Below are 18,051 nucleotides of genomic sequence, written 5' to 3'. Positions count from 1 at the left end.
CCCTTCTACCCTCTCCTTTTGCTCCAGGTGGAGGATGGCTGCAGTGCCACCCTGCCATGGCACAGCCAGGGGGACCAGGGCTGTGGAGATGCCCCCACATGGCTCTGTGTGGCTGCAGGGGCTCAGCTGGGGAATGCAGGGTTGGGCACTGCCAACGTCACTGGGGACAAGGGTGGGGATGTTCAGGTACTCTTGTCACAGATGTGCTCCAGCCTGCCTCCATCACTGTGGTTTGAAGGGTTCCCATGTCATGTCCTACAGCAGAGGGTCTTGCCTGGTTCCCAGAGCCCAACTTGCTCTGCCCTCCTCATCTCACTTCCAGTAGACCAGCTCAGCAGAAATTCATTTTGCCTTGAGTCCAGCCAGATCTTTTTTCTATTTCAGTCTTGTTCAAACTGCCCAAAAGCACCAGGCAGCTGGATTGCCAGGAACACGAAGGGAGCACCTGGAGCACCATAGGAAAGCCCTCCTCCACCATCACCCCCTTCCTTCTGCTGACATCAGGACCTTGCCGTGGGCTACAAAGACCAGAGACCAAACCAGTGGTTCCTATGGGAGAGCAGTACCTAACCCATGTTTTTTACCCGGAGGAGAGCCCACCAGTTCCTTGGGAAGGCCCCGGAGCCACCTGGCCCAGCCTCGCTGTCTGCCCCATCAGTTCAGCCAGGGACAGTCATGTCTTTGGGAAGGGACTGTCACCCTTCAGAGCACATGGGCTGGCAGGGCTCTGCTGCATAGTGCTTTTCTCTTGGGGTCTGTAGCTGGTGAAGAGGGTTAAGGCATGAATTCTTCCTTGATCGTCAGCGGCGAGGAGGAGACGAGGCTGGGGGCATTGCTGCTGCAGAGGCCTCCGATGGGTCCCAGGGTGCTGACAGCTGGTGGGGTCGGCGTGGTGGTGCTGGTGGGCTGGCTCTGCTGCTGCAGCTTCTTCTTGTTCACCTTCCTCTCCTTCGCCCTCCGATTCTGAAACCAGATTTTCACCTGCAGGGAGGAAAAGATGACAGTGAAGAGATGAGGATGGACACAGGCAAAGACGACAACCCCCAGTCCTCACAGGGCAGGGAGGGCATCCCAAAGTTTGGAAAGGAAGGGATGTCTGTGCAGCAAGGTGGGGCCTGCTCCAACTGCTTGGGCTAAAGGCCTCACCCCTTTCCCACCCCCAGGACATGGTTTTGCAGGACACTGCAGCACTGACCTGCCGTTCAGTCAGCCCGAGGGCCACGGCCAGCTCGGCCTTGCGGCGGATGGTGATGTAGCGGCTGTAGTGAAACTCCTTCTCCAGCTCCAGGCGCTGGTGGTCCGTGTACACCACCCGGTACTTGTCTTTTGTCCTGGTCTTGCCTGGCAGAGAGAGAAGAGTGGGTAGTGAGCCAACGCGGGAAGGAGAGGAGCACTGAAGTGAAAGGATCATCACCAAGAGAACAGAGGAGACACACAACCACCTGTGCAGAGCTCAGGAGAAACATGGCAACGCCCTGGGGACCAGTGGGAAAGACAGTCAGGAGGCTCCTACTGGCCTTAACATCCTTCTTGTTTCACACCAGAGTGTTTCTTCTTGTTGGGAAGTACCTGGGCTTTGGTGGAATTGCTTAGTGGAAAGAGCAGGAAGGCTTCAGAGGTGCCTCAGGAAGATGGACCGTAAATCCCCTGTGTCATGACAGGTGACCCCTGAGAGGAGCAGAGCTGCAGGTCCTGTGGTGGGCTGAGGGAGAGGCTGCCTGGCAGAGCTAAGGAAAGCCCAGCTCTTTTTCCAGGAAGCCCCAAACCAAGGTACCATCACTTGAATGTGCATGGATCAGAACAAGGGAAGGACAGAAAACTCTGGAATGACCACAATTCTCTGCCACCCAGAGGGTTACTCTCATTCTCCTTGTACTGAGCTAAGACAGAGGGCAGTGCAGTCTTTAAAGATGCGCTGGAGAAAACCCACATGATGCCTAAGCACTCCTGGGGACTGGCTCCATGGGCCAGGGGTGTTTGGCCAAAGCCAGCCTGAATCTCTCTGTGGTCCCCCCAGATACGGACAGAGCTTGGAGCCGTCAGGATCCACATGTCTGCGCACACAGATGCACATCCCATGGGTCTGCAAACAGCACCTGCTGCTTTCTAGCAGAAAAATACAAAGGTAGCCCAGCTGTCTCTTCCTAAGTTCCTTTGTTACTCCACAGGCACACAGGGTGAGCTGTGGAACTCTGGCTGGGCTGTGAGGGGCAGGTGGCACTCTGAGGGAGGACACTCATGCCTGGCAGTTTGCTGACAAGTTCCTGGTGTTTTCCTCTGCAGATGAGCCCATAGGCAGGGAATAAACACAGCTGTGAATATTTGCTTCTCCACCCAAAATTACAAAATCCTGTTTCAGGGAACCGAGAGGGATGATGCTTGGCCATTTGTTTGCCTGACAGGCGGGTTTGCCCATCTTCTCCTGAATTTCTGATGCTGAGAGCAGCACTGCTGAGGGAAGGAGGGGGAGCAAACTCAGAACAGCTCCATGGATTTCCCTGGGGCTGCCCTGGGTGTATCAGCATGGGCAAGGTACTGCACACCACTGCTGCAGATGTGCAGAAAGGGATATCTAGTGACCCAGCAACCTATATAACCTTGCTTGCAGCCTGGTTCTGCTAGGAAAGGGGATTTTTGTGTGCCTGCCTTCCTGTTCATCTCTTTTCCCTAATGAGTCCTTTGCACATCCACCCATTTGGGCCAAATCAGTTGGACACTGGGCAGTTGCAGCAAAACAATTAAATTCTGACACCATCTGAGTGGAAGCAGGAGTTTAGGTGGTGCAGAGGAAAACTGGGCTCTAGGCACCCTAATAAGATATCAGAGAACATCCACAAAGCAAAACCCCGACCTCCAGGCAGCAAATCTGTTGGTAAACCAGCTCAGTTTTATTTTTGACAGTGTCTCTCTTCTGCTTTCCCATTGCAAGGAGATGGAGACATTTCTAAGCCACTTCTTATGCTGAAACTTAAATGTAAAACAGACCTGGGATGGGCAGGGAAGGCATCTTGCCCTGCTGGGGCTTGATGCTGGCACTCCCAAGGCACACAAGCAGCAGTCACTCAAGTCAAGTTAGCACCCAGTTTCCACGACTATGCCACTGTCTGTGTCCTCCTGCCATTGGTGCTGGTGGTGCTGGCACGGGCCCAGCACAGCGTGAGCAGGGTGATGGCTGAGGGTCCCAGCACAGTCCCCAAGAAACAGTAACGCTCTCCAGTGATCCATGGAAGAGGGAAAGAGCCCAACAAGGCTGCAGCATGACCAGGAATAGAACCAAAGTTCCAGCACCAGGGCAGGACTTCAGCCACTAACTCATATTTGAGGGATGTGATTAATTCAGTGAAGGTTTCGGAGTGGGGAGCCCAGCTCATCCCAGAGCTGGTCAGAAGCAAACCCCTAATCCCTCCTCACCACCATCAGGTCAAACCTGCGCATACCCCACAGGGTGACTCCATGGGTTAAAAAAGAGTAAAAAAGATTAATTTGATTGAGCAAGGTGTTCATGGAATGTCTGCAGAGACAAGGTTAAAATGCAGAGATTCCATGTGCAAGGGACCTACGGCAGCTTTGCCAGGCACTTGTCTCGTACCTGACACACATCAGCTGTGACAGCTCCAGACAAAACTGCCCACAGGAGACTCTGCCAGGCTGTGGTGATGCCGGGAGCACCCAGCCCCGGGGGCACCCAGCCCACGCAGGACCTGCACCCTGCCCTCGCCCTCCCACAGGGCCCCTGCCCATCCCAGGGGTCTCTCCTGCTGCTTCTAATCACCCTGCAGGGGAAGCGTTCACTGGCATCAAAAGAACTTCTGCACCCCAGCCCAGGAGGGACCTGTGCTGAATCTGCCAACACAGCAATTCCCAAGAAGTTACAGAATAAACCAGATGCTCTGGTGGAGATTTATGTGAGGTTTAGCAGCTCTGTGAGAAACTGGGCTCCCTCTGGCTGCTCCAGGCTCAGGGGCTCCTGCAAGATTTTTATTTCTCATAGATTTATCTCTCTCTCTCTCTTTTTTTTTTTTCTTTTTCATTTGAAAGCAAAAGCCTCTCTAAAGAGATAATAACTTTAAAATGGTGTTACTTGCAATGTTTTTATTTGAATACCACTGTTTGGAAAAAAGGAACACCTGGAAAGTGAAGGAGTTGACAGATAGAGTAAAAAAAATAAACTGAAGACTAAAGAATAAGGCGGTTTGTGAATATCACATATGCCATGAATTTCAGTAGGAATTATTATTTCCTGCTACAGCTGTAAATAGATCCATCACAGCCTGTTCTTTGTTATTCCTTTTCCATCCTTCATCCTGGATGGAGGCTGGGCTTTGCCTCAGGGCTGGCAGAGCCATCATGGGGTAAGCTGGGCACCAGGCTCAATATCAGTATCAATATCATCATTTGCTGCTCAATATCACGTAGAAAAGACTCAAAACAGAGGGCTGACGACCAAGCCAGGGATAGAGAGTTATTCACCTCCCCTAATTGCTGTTTTTGGATGTTTGCTGAATTCAGGGATGTACTGTGGGTGATTCACAAGGAAAAGAAAAGGATTTGCAAGAAATACTATTGACAATGAATAATTCAGCTACCTTGAATATGAATGCTGGGTTACACTTAACTCTCTCCTGGAGACTTTTTATGGCTCTGTGAAAAGAAAGAGGAAATTCGGGACAAGCCAATCGGGTTCCTTTTGGGGAACCCTCATGCCTATGGACAAACAGAGGGAAACTGCTCCTGCATTTCCAGCCAAGCCTGGCAAAGCTGAAACAGGCTGTCCCCTGCCTTGGATAACTTGGAGCTGGGACTGCCGCCCCAGGAGGGAGTGTGGATGGGGTGCAGAGGGGGTGCCAGTGATGTCTTTTAGCATGTTTTTTAACCCCTTCCAACCCTGTGATGCATTTACAGCCCCTCCTGCTTGTCCCCAAAAGACCAGGCAAAGAAACTGCTTGGACAGGCCAATGGAGCCATCCGTGGGGCCAGTGGGAATGGTTTCGGCTTTGGGATCAAGGCAGGGCCAATGACAGCGTGGGGAGAGGGTATCGTTAACCCTGTTAATGTATAACCCTAATAGCACTCACCTGAGCCATGATTAGATAAGGGAATAGCTTTAATGTGCTGTGCAAACCCCAAGGGACGCGCTCCCGAGTGTGCACGCACACACACGGGGGGATGGAGTCCTGACCCCAGCCTGGATTCACTCCCCACAGCAACCCTGCCCCTAGACAGGGGTCCCAGAGCTCCTGCCCTGGGCTGGATCAGCAGCCTGGCAGGGTAAGGGAAGATCAAAGTGGATCCTGTGCCCATCATTCCAAGCTCTCTCCCCTCACAGTCACAGTGGAGGCTGCCAGGAAGGGGATATTTCATCATCCCCAGTCCTGGCCTGCCCAAAGGATGGCTTGAAGTAAAAAACTGTGCCCTGAAAACCCTAAGAGACAGAGAATATGGACATTGTGAGACTGGTGCTGTCTAAGAACAGCTGGGAAGGTCAAACCAGGGAGGAAAGAGACTGTGGGGTGGCAGTGGCACCTTGGGTGGATGTGAAGCAAAAGCTGGCATGTTATGAGGGGATCAGCCCAGCTCCAAATGGAGGATCCCCATCCATGGGACACATTTCTCCCAGCCACAGCAGGAGCAGCACAGCTGCCAGCAGCCAGGAGCACACTCTCTAAAAGTCTCTATTTCACAGGTCAAAGCAGCTCAAAATTAACACAACCACAAGCTCTGGCTCTGTGGGAAGTTGCTGTGCAGCCATCAGGTCCATCCTGGAGGTAGAGTGCAGCAGGACAGGACACAGGCTGTCCCCTCCATGTGGGTGCTTCCTCCCCATGACAAAGCTACTCCATTCTGAATGAGTAGCATCCACTTGCAAAGAGAATAAAACCCTCCCATCCCAGAATCAGTGCTCCATCAGGACCTGGCATTTCTCCCCAGGGAAAGGATCAAGGAAAACTTCCCTCGTTCCCGACAGAGCTTAGGCAATGCAATAGGTGGAGAAACTGAGGCACACACGGTCAGAGCCATGAGATTCCCTGGACAGCTTAATCCCCAGTCCTTCTGCAGCCCCATGGGGGGAAATCCCCCTCACAACCCCACAAAACTGAGGACAGTCAGCAGAGAAATGCCCCACGACAGAGACCCCAGGCCCAGGAAAGGGTTGAGGTCGGCTCCTAAAGCTCAGGAGCCTCCAGGCTGGCTGGAGCCACCCTCATCTGGCAGCCAGATGTGCTCCAGCTGCCTGTGTGCAGAGGGGTCGATGCTCCCTCTGCCGAGCGGCGTTGATGGGAGCTGCCCCGCACAGAGCTGATGCTGGGGCTCGGCACAGACAGCGCAGCCCATCGCACCATCCCCAAACCCACTGGAAACGGGAACCCAACGTCTGCACTGGTGGTGGCAAGGGCTGAGCCTCTGATGCGCTCCCTGTTCACCCTCTCCCCACGCTCATTTTTCCCCCTCTCCCCTCTCCCCTCCAGCTCCCCCTCCACTCCAAAACACCCACGCTCCTCTGTGGCCCGGGAGGGGGGATAAACCCGAGCCCCTCACACTCCCGGAGCGCTGGGAACCAGCAGCTCGCGGTTTTCACAAGCCTTCCCCATCCCTTGCATACTTCAACATCCTCAGCTATTTTTCCTCAGCCGCAGGAAGCAGAGGAGTGATGGATGGGACGGCCGACACGGGGCGAAGCACCGGAGCCATGTGGCTTGTTTCATCAGAGCCAGCGAGAAACGACCCCCTCTGTAGGGCAAAATCCTCCCCGAGATCCCTGCCTGACATCATTCCTCTGCCAGAATGCATTGCATTTAGATAAGGCTGGGTGTCAAAAACTGAGTGAGAGGAACCACACATCCTCTCTGCACATATTTAATGTCTCAGTGCTGTGGAAGGAGGGAACGCTGGATGAATCCTCACTGAACAGACTCTGCCAAAGCTTCCCCATCTCTACTCTGGGATGGAAAAATGGGCACTTGAAACATCAGGGTTGAGGCAGGGCCCATCTTGGAGTCTGAGGGGCTCTCCCAGGAGCCCAGCAATGCTCCTACACCGAGGGTAGCTCTCTCCATGGTGATTCACCTCGCACAACCCGAATATTTCTTCCTGGTGCTAAAGGCTTCAAAGCAAACTGCAATTCTCCCATGTGCACCAGGCAGCAATAAAACCTGGTTCAGCTTGATACGGTGAGCACTGGAAACATTTCACTTGCCAAACTGCACCACTTGACCCAAAGGCTTTTGGTCTCCTGCTCACTGAGGATCAAGCTCTGTGTTCCCTGAAAAACTTTGCTCTGAGTATAAGTGTGTGGCTGGGGAATGCATCAGAGCTCGGGGCAGAGCCCAGGCTTGGTGCCCAGCACGGTCAGGCAGGGCAGCCCTGCTGCCAGGAAAGGGCAGAAACACCTGGTGGAAGTGCTAGATTTGGAGAGTGCAGACCAGTGCACAGGAGCCTGTGCTGGGCCTGGCTGGGTTTTGCACAGCCAGCATAGTGGGACAGGGACAGAGCTGCACCCACATCCACACCCATTGGTGAGCACACCCCTCCTGCAAGCCTCAAGCTCCTCCAGGAGATGCAAACCCCAAGGGGATGGAGAGCAGATGTCTGGTGCTTGCAGTGAGCTGGCAATTCCCCATTGCAACCCCCCTGTTCTTGGACACGGACAACACAACCAGAGACCCATCATCCCCAGGGCAGCAGCATGAAGCTGGGTGTTGGGGCAAGTAATTTCCAGCCCTGCAGTGATTCAATCCTTTATTTTGGCAACTGGCAAATTCCTTCAGTTGTTCCCATGTTTTATGAGCTCTGGGCTGAGTGCTGCCAGCCTGGCTCCTGTGCTGGGTCAAAGACCACAGCAGCGCGGGAGAACAGGGAGCGCCGGGGTGACACACGGGCTGCTGGCACATGTGGGGTGAACACAGCCCCATCCACAACGTCACCTCGCTCCAGCCCTGACCCAGCTCATCCCACCCTGCCACCTGGCTGGATGTGGCTCACCTACAGTAGGAGGAGGAGGACAGCAAGGCAGTGGGAGTCCCTTATGGGCACCAGGGTCTTTCTGCCCCTTTGCAGCCCCATAGGATTCGGCCCATCCTTGCCATGGGGCAGTGTGGGGGAAGGATCCAGCCCCTTATCCAAGCAATCACAAAGCTAACAGGTCTGGAGAGGCTGTCCTTGAAAGGTCCCCTATAGGAAACATCTGTCATTGGCCAGGGGTTTAAAGTATCCCTCTGCTAATCCCGGGGTATTAGCCAGCCAAGCCCATCACGTAGGTACTGCCAGTGCTCCAGGGAAGCCCTTTTTGTTCAAGGAAAGTCAATTCTAGGAAAGTTTGAGAGGCCTGTACCTTGGCCAGCAGGCTAAGCAGTCAACAAACCCTAGCTGGGGCCAGGAGCAGGTTGTGGGTTAATAATTCAAGGGGAGAAGACTGATGGGGCCCAACACACCCCCTGAGTGTCCCAGTGCAGAAAAGGGTCTCACAGGGAATGAACATGTCCTAAAGAAAGGCTCCCCATCAGGGACTGACCAGAGAAATGCACTGTCCTCCAGCCAGCATTATAATCCCAAAACATACCAAGCACAGCATGAATCCCAGCAGTCCAGGAGAAACGTTTCTGCCTCATTATTGGGATTTTTACTCTTTCCCTGAGTGTTCATGGGCCCCACTAGGAAAATAAACAGAGCTGGAAAACTGACCTAGAAATAATAAAACTGAGATGGAAAACTGCACACCCAGCAAATCAGCACATGCTCAGAGCATCACTGCATGTTGTCTCTCCATCACCCCAAAATCTGCATGGGCACCACGAGCATTGGTACCACACGAAGCCCTGAGCACATTTGCCTCTGCAAAGAATGCTCCAATTGCACTTTCACTTGCAATATTTAGCATTGCAGCCCCTGCTCAATTAGTGACCTAAAAGCCAGACCCGAGGCAGTACCTGAGGATTTGCATGACTAACAAGCAGAGGGTGAATTTCAAAGTTCAGCCAGCCCCGATTCCAACCACCTTCCTGAGCTTTTTATAAACTCTGGGTGCAATTCACAGGGAAGTTTGCAAATAATTGTGAAAAAGGAGGAAGCATGAGGCTCTGACATGCTGCTAGTGAAGATTTTATGAGCAGAAAAGGAGGTGACATTGGAGAGAGAAATGAGGCCTGGGGACATCTTCCAGCTCAGTTCCCTGAAATTCCCAATTCCTGGTGCTGCAATCCCTTCTGCTGCTGGGTTATCTCAGCTCAGCTAGGTGAAGCATGCATGAATGTAGCAACAGGTACAGAAAACCATCCCCCTGTGAAGCCTGACTCTGCAGTGAGTCATTAAGGAGATTTCTCATTGATTTTTCTCAAGCTCTGGCTCACATTTGCAGAAGTGCCTAACACACTCATACTCTCTGCACAACATTTTATTTTACTACCACGCAGCTCTTCCCCAAAAGCTTTCAAACTATGACCAGGAGCTGTTCATGCGAGCCAAGACAGAATGGGAACTTTAATTTACAACCCTCTGAAGTATTATGATTTATAGCATTCATAATGAAACTGTTGATATTTATAGCAAAAACCCCCATGTATTCATTTCCTATTCCCACTGTGGTGAGATGAGTTTATCAATCCAGATTGATTAAAGTCCAGTTTGTTGATTTCAATAAAATGATTCATCTAAGAATTTCACCCTTATCTATGTCAAATCCATCTCTGCCCTACTCTCTTTCAAGCTTAATGAAGACTTTTATTTAAAGGGCAGCACTGGAAAACACCAACTGCTTCCCACCATCTCCCAGCTCATGGTCCCACTACAGCCAAATCCTGCAGTTGCTTAGCAGCAGCAGCAGCACTGGGCTTGGACCCAGCAGAGATGCAAGGACAGGTCCTTAATCTGTGGGTGATTTAGAAAAGGAGCTTACTGGTCATCCATCCTAAAGAAACAACCCCAAGAAAGGGCCCTTCATCCCTGCATCCCTGTGGTGGGGCTGAGGCAGCTCCTCTGTGAGAGAGGAACAAGGTTGGTTTATTTGTTCCTTTGTATGGAATTGATCTAAGAGATACAAACTAAGCAACTAATGATATTTTTCCAGAATTCAATCAACTCAATTGTTGTCTAACTCAATCAGAGGCACTTTCAAGTTCCTGTTTCATCTTGGCCCTACTGCTGGGTGTAAACCCATGGCCTTGATCCAGAAGAGAGGTGTGCTGATGGCTTTCCTTCCCCATTCATTTTCCCTCCCACTTCTCTTCTCAGAGGAAACCAAGATGTTCAGACCTACAAAACCTGCAGAAAGTGGCAGGGTCCCTGCTGCAGGGGACGGCTGCACATCACATTTCCCTTTCCACTCTGGGCAGAGGGAAGCCCTCAGCCCTGGCATGCCTGTGGGTCTCCATCACTGCATCTGGGGGAAAGCATTTTTCCTAAATAGTTACATTCAGTGCTGAAAATGGGTCAGGAAATACCAGCCTGCCTCTCCCTCCTTTTTCCGGACTGGGGCTGGGTTTTTTTCCATTTATTGGGATGTTCTGCCTGCTCCACTGCAGACACTGGTCCCCATCCCTGCCACACAGATTCTGGGAATATGAGTAGGTATTTTCCATGCTGGAAGACCCAAGCACCTTTACATGGCCCTTGGCTACTGGGAATAGTGCAGAACCAAAAACTAGCAAAAAACCGGATGCGCTTTGCAAACAGGGAACCCAGGCCCTGATTCCAGGGATAAGGGGCAGCAGTAACTCAAAGCCAACTCGCCCCTGAGAGATGCTCACAGCCACTCCTCTAGTGAGTTTGGCCCCAGCAGTGCTCTGAGGAGCTCATGGCCAGCACAGAAGAGGGAGAGGGGTGGCAGGTTCAGGCAAGCCCCATGGGTCCCGCCGGGAAGGGTCCAGGCTGGGAAGATGAAAGGCTGAGGGTAGGTCAGGACAAAGGGCCCGCACCTCACCTCACTGCCAAAGGAGCCGGCCACCATCTCCATGACAAAGAGAAGTCCTTGTCAATTTGGGCTGGCCCCAAGCGGGATCTGCCCACTGCCTTTGAAGTGGGCAGCAGGGCGGGTAGGGGGCTGGGGTCACCCAGACGCTTCCCCCAGGTCAGGAGTTCAGCGGGGACAGGACCCTGGGGACAGCATGACCACTCGGTGCCCAGGCCAGAGGTAATCACAGGAACCAGGGCACCCTTTGCTGCAGAGCCCAGCACCCACTGGCCGTGCACCTGCAGCACCCACAGCCACCACCCTCCACGTGGCACTGTCCCCAATACACAGTGCCCCTCACACACACACAGCACGCACGACACTGTCCTCCTCACAGCACCCTGCACACACACCGAGCACGTCACCTCCCCCAGACACACCTGGTGGCACTGCCTGTACACACACACTCCTCGTGGTGCCCTGCACACTCACACAGAGCCTGCAGCACCTCACTGAATCCACCTGATGCACATGCACACACACAGAGCATGGATATACACACACAGCCCCTTCCCTGCACTGCCACAAACATCCCAAGCTTTGGGCACCTTGCACACACACACGTGTACACTCACCCTACAGCCACAGCCCCACACTCTCACCCTTGCACTTTTGAGACTCCTCATCCAACACCCCACCAGGGTCCTGAGGGTCTCTGGCTCTCCCCATCCTACCCGGTGGCTGCAGGCAATGGCATGGGTCAGAGAAAAGGACTTTCCAGCCATATAAGCCCAGCTGCCAGTGCGGAAGGACAGCACCCTCCCTGCCTATCCTCAGCTCCCCTGCTCTTTGAGGACTGGGTGCCATGCCAAGGGGAGGCCAAGCCTGCTGTCCCTCTGGCCGTGTCCCTCTGGCCATGCCCATGCAAGGGGTGCCACAGAGCAGGATCCACCCTGCAGAACTCCAGGCCCAGGGATCCTCTGCTCCGGGAACAGCACCGGGGTGCAGGGCTGGGACTTTCCTTACCGTTGTTGCTGGTGCTGGGAATGCTGCGCCTCATCCACTCATACGGGGTGCGTCTCTGGGCATTAGGGGAGAGCTGGGGGACCGAGCTGCTGATGGGTGGAGGCAGGAGTCCAGAGCCCGGAGGCTGAATGGGGTTAAAATCTGGGGGGCTGAATCCAAACTGGCCCGGGCTGGCGGTGGAAGGCGTCGCAGTGGTCCCATAGGAATGCCAGTCCTCCTTGGCAGGGGTGTAGGGAGAGCCCCAGGCAGCCGCCGGCTGCCCGTGGTGCAGGTCGTTGTTAATCCCCGGCACATGGTGGTAGCTGGCGAAGTCCGAGTACTGCGGGGGTCCGGGCACGTAGTTCTGGGGGTTGAGGTTGAGGCTGGGGTGCCGGACCGGGCTGGGATACATGTTGGTGTCCTTATCCACAAGATATCCTACATACATCTTCCCGGGCCGTCCCCGCGCTCATGCTGCGCTGCCGAGCCGCGACTGCGGCCGGGTTGGGTTTGGCGGGGAGGCGGCCGCCCCTCCTTCGCCACCACTCACCTGGGCGCCTTGGGGAGCCTGTCCTGGGGCCAGGCACCTCCCTGCCCACAGGCTTTTATTGGGCCCAACCTCTCGCAGCATTTGCATTGAAAGGCAGGTTTGCATTTCAAAGTGCAGAAACCCCAGCGGGTGAAGGGGACGAGTTCGAACTTCCCACTCCGACTGCGAGGAGGATGAGGTAGGGGGTGACTCCGGGGAGCACCGAGGACCCCCCAGCCACTCTGTCACTACCCCACAGCTGTGCCCATGACACCGGAGGAGCAGCTGGGGACATTAGAGGAACATTTGGGGACATTAGGGTGCCGCAGGGGTCCCATGAGGATGCCCCACCACGATCCACACCCCAGGAACAGGGTGCCTTGTTATGAACCTCTATATTTAAAGCCAGCTGCATGCAGGGGATAAGCTGGGCTGTGTGTGTCTGTCACCTGCCCTGTCCCCACGTTGGGGACACCAAACTCTTGCTCTAAATGGCATTTTCCTGTGCTCAGCAGCATCTGCCTCTTTGGAAAAGAGGGGCTGGTAGAGGCTCTGGGTCTCCATTTCCTTCATCCCAGGGCAAACCCACCCCTCCAATCCTGACAGCAAAGCTCAGCCCAGCCTCAGAGAGCAGGACAGATGGGCAGACTCCGTGCGCAGGGAGAATGCCCCCAACCATGGACACTGCTGGGAGTACCTGGGCTGACACAGCTCCAAGGGGCTCACAGCCCTTCAGCAAGAGGAGTTTCTCACCTGTTTTCTCTCTGAAGAAAGCAAAGCTACCCCCATATATTGGTGACGGGGAAAATCAAGCAGAAAGAGAGCACTTTGTGAAGCCCTGTCTGCCTGCAAGGTGAGATGTGCCAGCCAAAAACACCCCAGCAGAGATCACCCTGTGAGGTCAGACACACTTACACTCCAGAGGGGATGAGGGACTGAGTGACACACTGCCTGGAAACCCCCAGCACTGGCAGCTGGGAGCCTCGGCCAAACTGGTGTCCCCCTCCCTGCCACTGTCACACTCCAGCTGCACTGGCCACCACTGCAGGCTGGCTTTTCCTCCTCAATCAGAAGCAGAGTCCACAGAGGCTCCAAGAGGGTGTTTTGCCTCCTCCTCAAGGCTGCACCAGCCCCTTCCCCTGCTGGAAATGTGAGAAAGGACAATCCTCATCCTCTTGGGACCAATACAGCCTGGAATTTGACAACAGGAAACAGGAAAAAAATTACATTGAGAGGACAGGACAAACCCTCTGTCATGGAGCTCTGGACCTTCAGTGGTCTATGTCACTCCCAAGAACTTAATCCCATTTGTCTAGCCCCATTTCTACCTGAATCTGAGTGCACATATTCCCCTGTACTACGCCCACTCCCTGCAAGGAGCTGGGTGCCAGGATGAGAGGGAGGTGAGATGGGTAGGAGGTGAGTGGTCTGGTTTATGAAGACAGAAGAGGGTAAACCCCCAGCAATGGGAAATCACCCCCAGAGCTGGCATCACTTGCATTCTGCCTCCCAAAACCTGGCATGGCTGAAGGCACCAGGAGAGGTAAGCACTTTGCAGCATCTCCTCTGGGCCCCCAGGGTCCCCAACCCCTTGCTCAGCCTTGTCCCAGGTCCCTCCCTCGTGACAAAGGTGACTGTCATGACCGTCCCACCCAGTGATGATCTCAGTTCACCACTCATCACAGATTGCTTGATGTGGCATATAATCCCATCTATCCTGGATTTTTCCCAAGATCTCAGTACAGCCATGGCTTTGTGTAAACTAGAGAGTCAAGGCCACCCTACTCTTCCTCTTCTTTCTATCAGCAAAGAGGCTCAGGGAGTGGGAGGGAAAAAAAGAAAATTCCCCGTGAGCAGATGGTGGGAGGTACAGAGGATCACAGGTGGCTGTTGGGTCCCATCGCACGGTGGCTGCGTTTTAGGGACTGGGCTTATTCCTGCCACTGGCTGTTCCTCACAGGCAGTGACAGGGAGCCCAGGCCTCCTTTACCTTTACACAGTCTGTGGAGCCAATGCCAAAGGCTCAGGCAGTTTCTGGGGACAGGGGGGCTCAGGGGTCCGGGGCAGCAACCCACATCTGCATCCTCCCCAGAAGAGCAGGTGACAGGCTTGGTAGGGCACAGCATGACCAGGTGCCCACTGACAGCTGAGCGTGATCTCCCTCAGCGTGAGCAAAGGGGGCAGGGGAGGACAACTGGGCCATAAAGATTCACCAACAATAACTTCCCTCTTCTTTCCTTTGACCCGTTTATTACTGGTGGCGAAGTTTATGCTGGGGAGGAGCCAGACGAGGAGCCCTTCATGGGATCCCCAAGGAACATCTTAGCTGCTCAACTGGGGCTGAAGGGTGCTGAGGGACCCTCGGTGCCCCAGGATGTACCTGGCACTGGGGTCCCTTGGGTAGGCAGATCAGGGAGTGACAGAGCCCCTGGGGGTCCCAGCTAGGTGACAGCAGGTAGTAGTACCCCTTCCACCCGTCCTAGAGACCATCCTCGGGACCACCCCTAGTCGTTCAGACCTGGTATTCTTGGTGGAAACCAGGCAGCTGCAGCAGAGAGGGAAAGCAGTCAGGGCTCCCTGGATGCTCCCCGGGGCTCCGTGCTGCTATCCGTGATCGAGTGATGCCATCTCCTGGAAGGAGGAGGGCTGGGAGGTCCCTAGGGCCAGGCTGCACGCAGCTATCACAGGTGGAGCAGGAACACCATCCCATCAGCTCCCGCTCCCATGAAGGAGGCACTCAATATGGGAAACCAAGTCCTTCCTTGTCCCCTAGCTTGCTCTGAACCCCACCATGGTTTCTACAGGAGAGGGAGATGCCCACAGAGAGTCAAGTATGTGTCTCTCCTTGCTTCCCTTTTCCCCCACAGCCTCCTGCCCCACCACCTCCACACTTCCTCCAGCTCCTATTGCTCCCGAAGGCAAATCTGTGACTTCAGGCCAGCATATCCTAAAGCTGCATGGCCCCACTCACATCCCAGCCCAGCCAGGACCTTTCAGTCATTCCCTAGCTTCTGAATGCCCCTAGGATAACTCCTTCTCTCCAGCAGTGGAGACATCAGTGCAGCCCTCCTGCAGAGGACAAGCCCCTGCCTCATCTCCTTCAGCCCCACTGCAGACCCCTGTGTGGCCTTTGGCTCTCCCCAGATGCCTGAACTGTGCTGTCATTTGTGTCCCCCTGCTGAGGAGAGTCTGCAGGGCTGGTCCCCAGAGAGATGAGTGCTGGACTGGGACAGCCCAAATGGATTTGCCATAAGTGCTGCCACACAGCTCCCCTCTCCCCACTCAGGGCTCAGTGATCCTCTTCGGGGTCTGGATCAGTTTTCTTGGCAAATGCAAAGGCCACAAATATTGTGACTATCCTCAAGAGGGCACTGGGGACAGGGACACATGCTGGCGTCCCTCATCGCTTCCCAGCACGTGTGGGCCGTGCTCTCAGTGGGTTGGGGATATGATTCCCCCTGCGCTGGTGGGGAGCATCCTGGTTTCTCTCCTTGGCTGTGTTTCAGGCTCGGTGCAAGCAGAGGGTTAACGATTCCCACATTAAGTGGCTGCAGATGTGTGGGAAAGTCTGGGGCGAGCGGACGGCATCGTTATTAGTATTCACCCAGGAGCCTGTCGCTGCCTCCCGGGGCTCTGCCGAGCACATTTAATACCAAGGCTCGTGGTGGGGGTTAGGCAGAGTGCGTGGGACGGGGTGGGAAAGGCCCCGAGGTGGGGAAAGGCAGCAGGATAACATCGTCCGCCTCCTCCAAGTGCCCCAGGCCAGGGGACATACTGAAGGGGCCAGCATCCATCAGGACACAGCACCATATGTGTGTATGGCCCAGCGCTACCTCCTGACACCATTGGCACCCTGTGGTGTCCATGGCCAGTGTTCCCAGTTGCTGGGGGATGCTGCAGGATACTCCCCAGGATGCTCCCCTTCGTGTTATGCTTGAGCATACACTCACTTTGGAAGAAGCCCAGCAGTTTGTACCTCCCCTTCCTCCCTGGGCACTGGTGTCACCCACCCAGTCAAAGCAGGATCACAGAACACACGAGGTACAGGCTCCTCTGACACCAGGGCAGAGGTTTAGAGATGCTGGATGAAGCCTCAGTGCAGCTCCCTGCAGGGCCCAAGAGCAGGATCCAGCCAGGAGCAAGTGCTGGCAGCTGCCACACCAGATGGGCTGCCCAGATGTGCTGCTGTGCTCTCTGGCACCCACCACTCCTCTCTTGTGGTCTGTGGCTTGACACCACTTCAGAGCGATGCTCAAATTCCTGGGCTGACTTGGAGTTGATAGAGGCTCTGAAAAAGTGAAGCTGGAGCAAATCTGGTCCTCATCAAACCTTCAGAGAAGTGGGGTAGGCCAACATCTGCTGCTTCTTTGGTACCTGCCTGTCACCTGTTGGCACATGGTGCCTGTTGCTGACCCCAGCACAGCTGTTTCCACCATTGTCTTGGGTCACCTTGGCTCTGCTCTCTCCCCTCTGTGTCAGGCATGGGATATGGGCTTTGCTCCGTGGTCCCAGCTCCACCTGGGATGGGGCAGGAGCTCAGAGAGCTGCTTTGATCCATATGATGCCAGAGCAGACCAAATACTCTGGAATGTCTTGATTCTTAGTGGAAGATTTCTCCACCAAAGATGCTGCACTATATGACCCCAAGCCCCCATTAGCACTTAATGATGCTTACTGAGGCTGGAAATCTCAGCTGAGAGGGGTCTGGCATCTCACAGTGCAGCTGTCCCAGCCCCAGGGGGACCACTGGGTCCTGCAGCACCACGAAGGGGGATGCAGGCACCAAAAATAGAGGTGAGCAATGAAGGGCTGATGAAGCCGAAGTAGCAGAGCTGCTGCCCTCCACCCACACACTTGCACAGGCAAGTTCCTCTGGCTTTGGTGCTTCCTCTGAGCTGGCCTTTCCCAGGAGCTGCCGTAACCCCAACGTGCTGTTCCTAAACAAAGTGTGCGGCTGTGGATGCTCCCCGGGGATGTACAGAGTGGGCTGACGTGTGCTTGCCGGGATGCTTTGGGCTCCCCAGGGCTCTCTCAGCATCCCCAAACAATGAATCCTGGCCTTTGCAGACTGGGAGGTTTTGTTTGCCAGATTCTTCTTGGTCCCAGCCTGGAGTGGGTATTGGTGCCATCTGTTTGCAGAGGACAGAGGGGGAAATATGTCTCACTTCAGGGTCAGGATGCTCTGCCCTCAAGCATGGTCTGTATCAGCTTTTCCACCCCCTGCTCATCCTGGGTAGCCCATCCCCAATGCAATGAGCCCAGCAGGATTGCACCAGTGGGTTTGTCCCTCTCCCACTCTGTCTGGAGCAGTCATGTCCTTGGAGCGGGGACACTGCCAGGAAATAGCTCTGCTGAGCAATTCCCAGCAGCTCTTAGGTCCCCACACATGGACCACCAGACACATCTTTGTCCCCTGGGAAAAGCACTGGAAAGAGCCATGTGCACAGCACATCCCCTCTGCGCCTGCCTCCCGCACGAGCTGCTCTCACACTCACTGGCTCCATCTCTGCACAGCAGCCTGTCTCAGCCCAGGGGGGTGACAGGGCCCCTGACACGGGGCCACCACCAGGTCTGGAGCTGGGGGAATGAATCTGAACTCCTCCTGCAGCTGTCCTGGTGCCATGGAGCTGGCACA

General features: G+C 54.7%; 1 protein-coding gene across 1 annotated transcript; it reads right to left on the bottom strand.

The window, feature by feature from the left end:
• Positions 1-756: 756 nt before the first annotated feature.
• CDX1 (caudal type homeobox 1) lies at positions 757-12,335 on the bottom strand. Its single transcript, XM_066328817.1, has 3 exons — positions 11,909-12,335; positions 1,196-1,341; positions 757-981 (listed from the first exon to the last, which is right to left on the bottom strand). The coding sequence occupies exons 1-3, from the start codon at positions 12,333-12,335 to the stop codon at positions 775-777; spliced, it is 780 nt and encodes a 259-aa protein (XP_066184914.1). The 3' UTR covers positions 757-774.
• Positions 12,336-18,051: the final 5,716 nt, after the last annotated feature.

This window comes from Sylvia atricapilla, chromosome 14 (genome assembly GCF_009819655.1).
Source record: "Sylvia atricapilla isolate bSylAtr1 chromosome 14, bSylAtr1.pri, whole genome shotgun sequence".
NCBI lineage: Eukaryota > Metazoa > Chordata > Aves > Passeriformes > Sylviidae > Sylvia > Sylvia atricapilla.
The sequence above is the reverse complement of the archived record's forward strand: the minus strand, read 5'-3'. Positions and strand labels throughout refer to the sequence as shown.

Coding starts and splice junctions, on each gene's coding strand:
- CDX1 (XM_066328817.1), bottom strand. CDS start 12,335: ATGTATGTAGGATATCTTGTGGATAAGGACACCAACATGTATCCCAGC. Junction 1,342..11,908: donor TCCCAGCACCAGCAACAACG/GTAAGGAAAGTC, acceptor TCTCTCTGCCAG/GCAAGACCAGGACAAAAGAC. Junction 982..1,195: donor TCGGGCTGACTGAACGGCAG/GTCAGTGCTGCA, acceptor TCCTCCCTGCAG/GTGAAAATCTGGTTTCAGAA.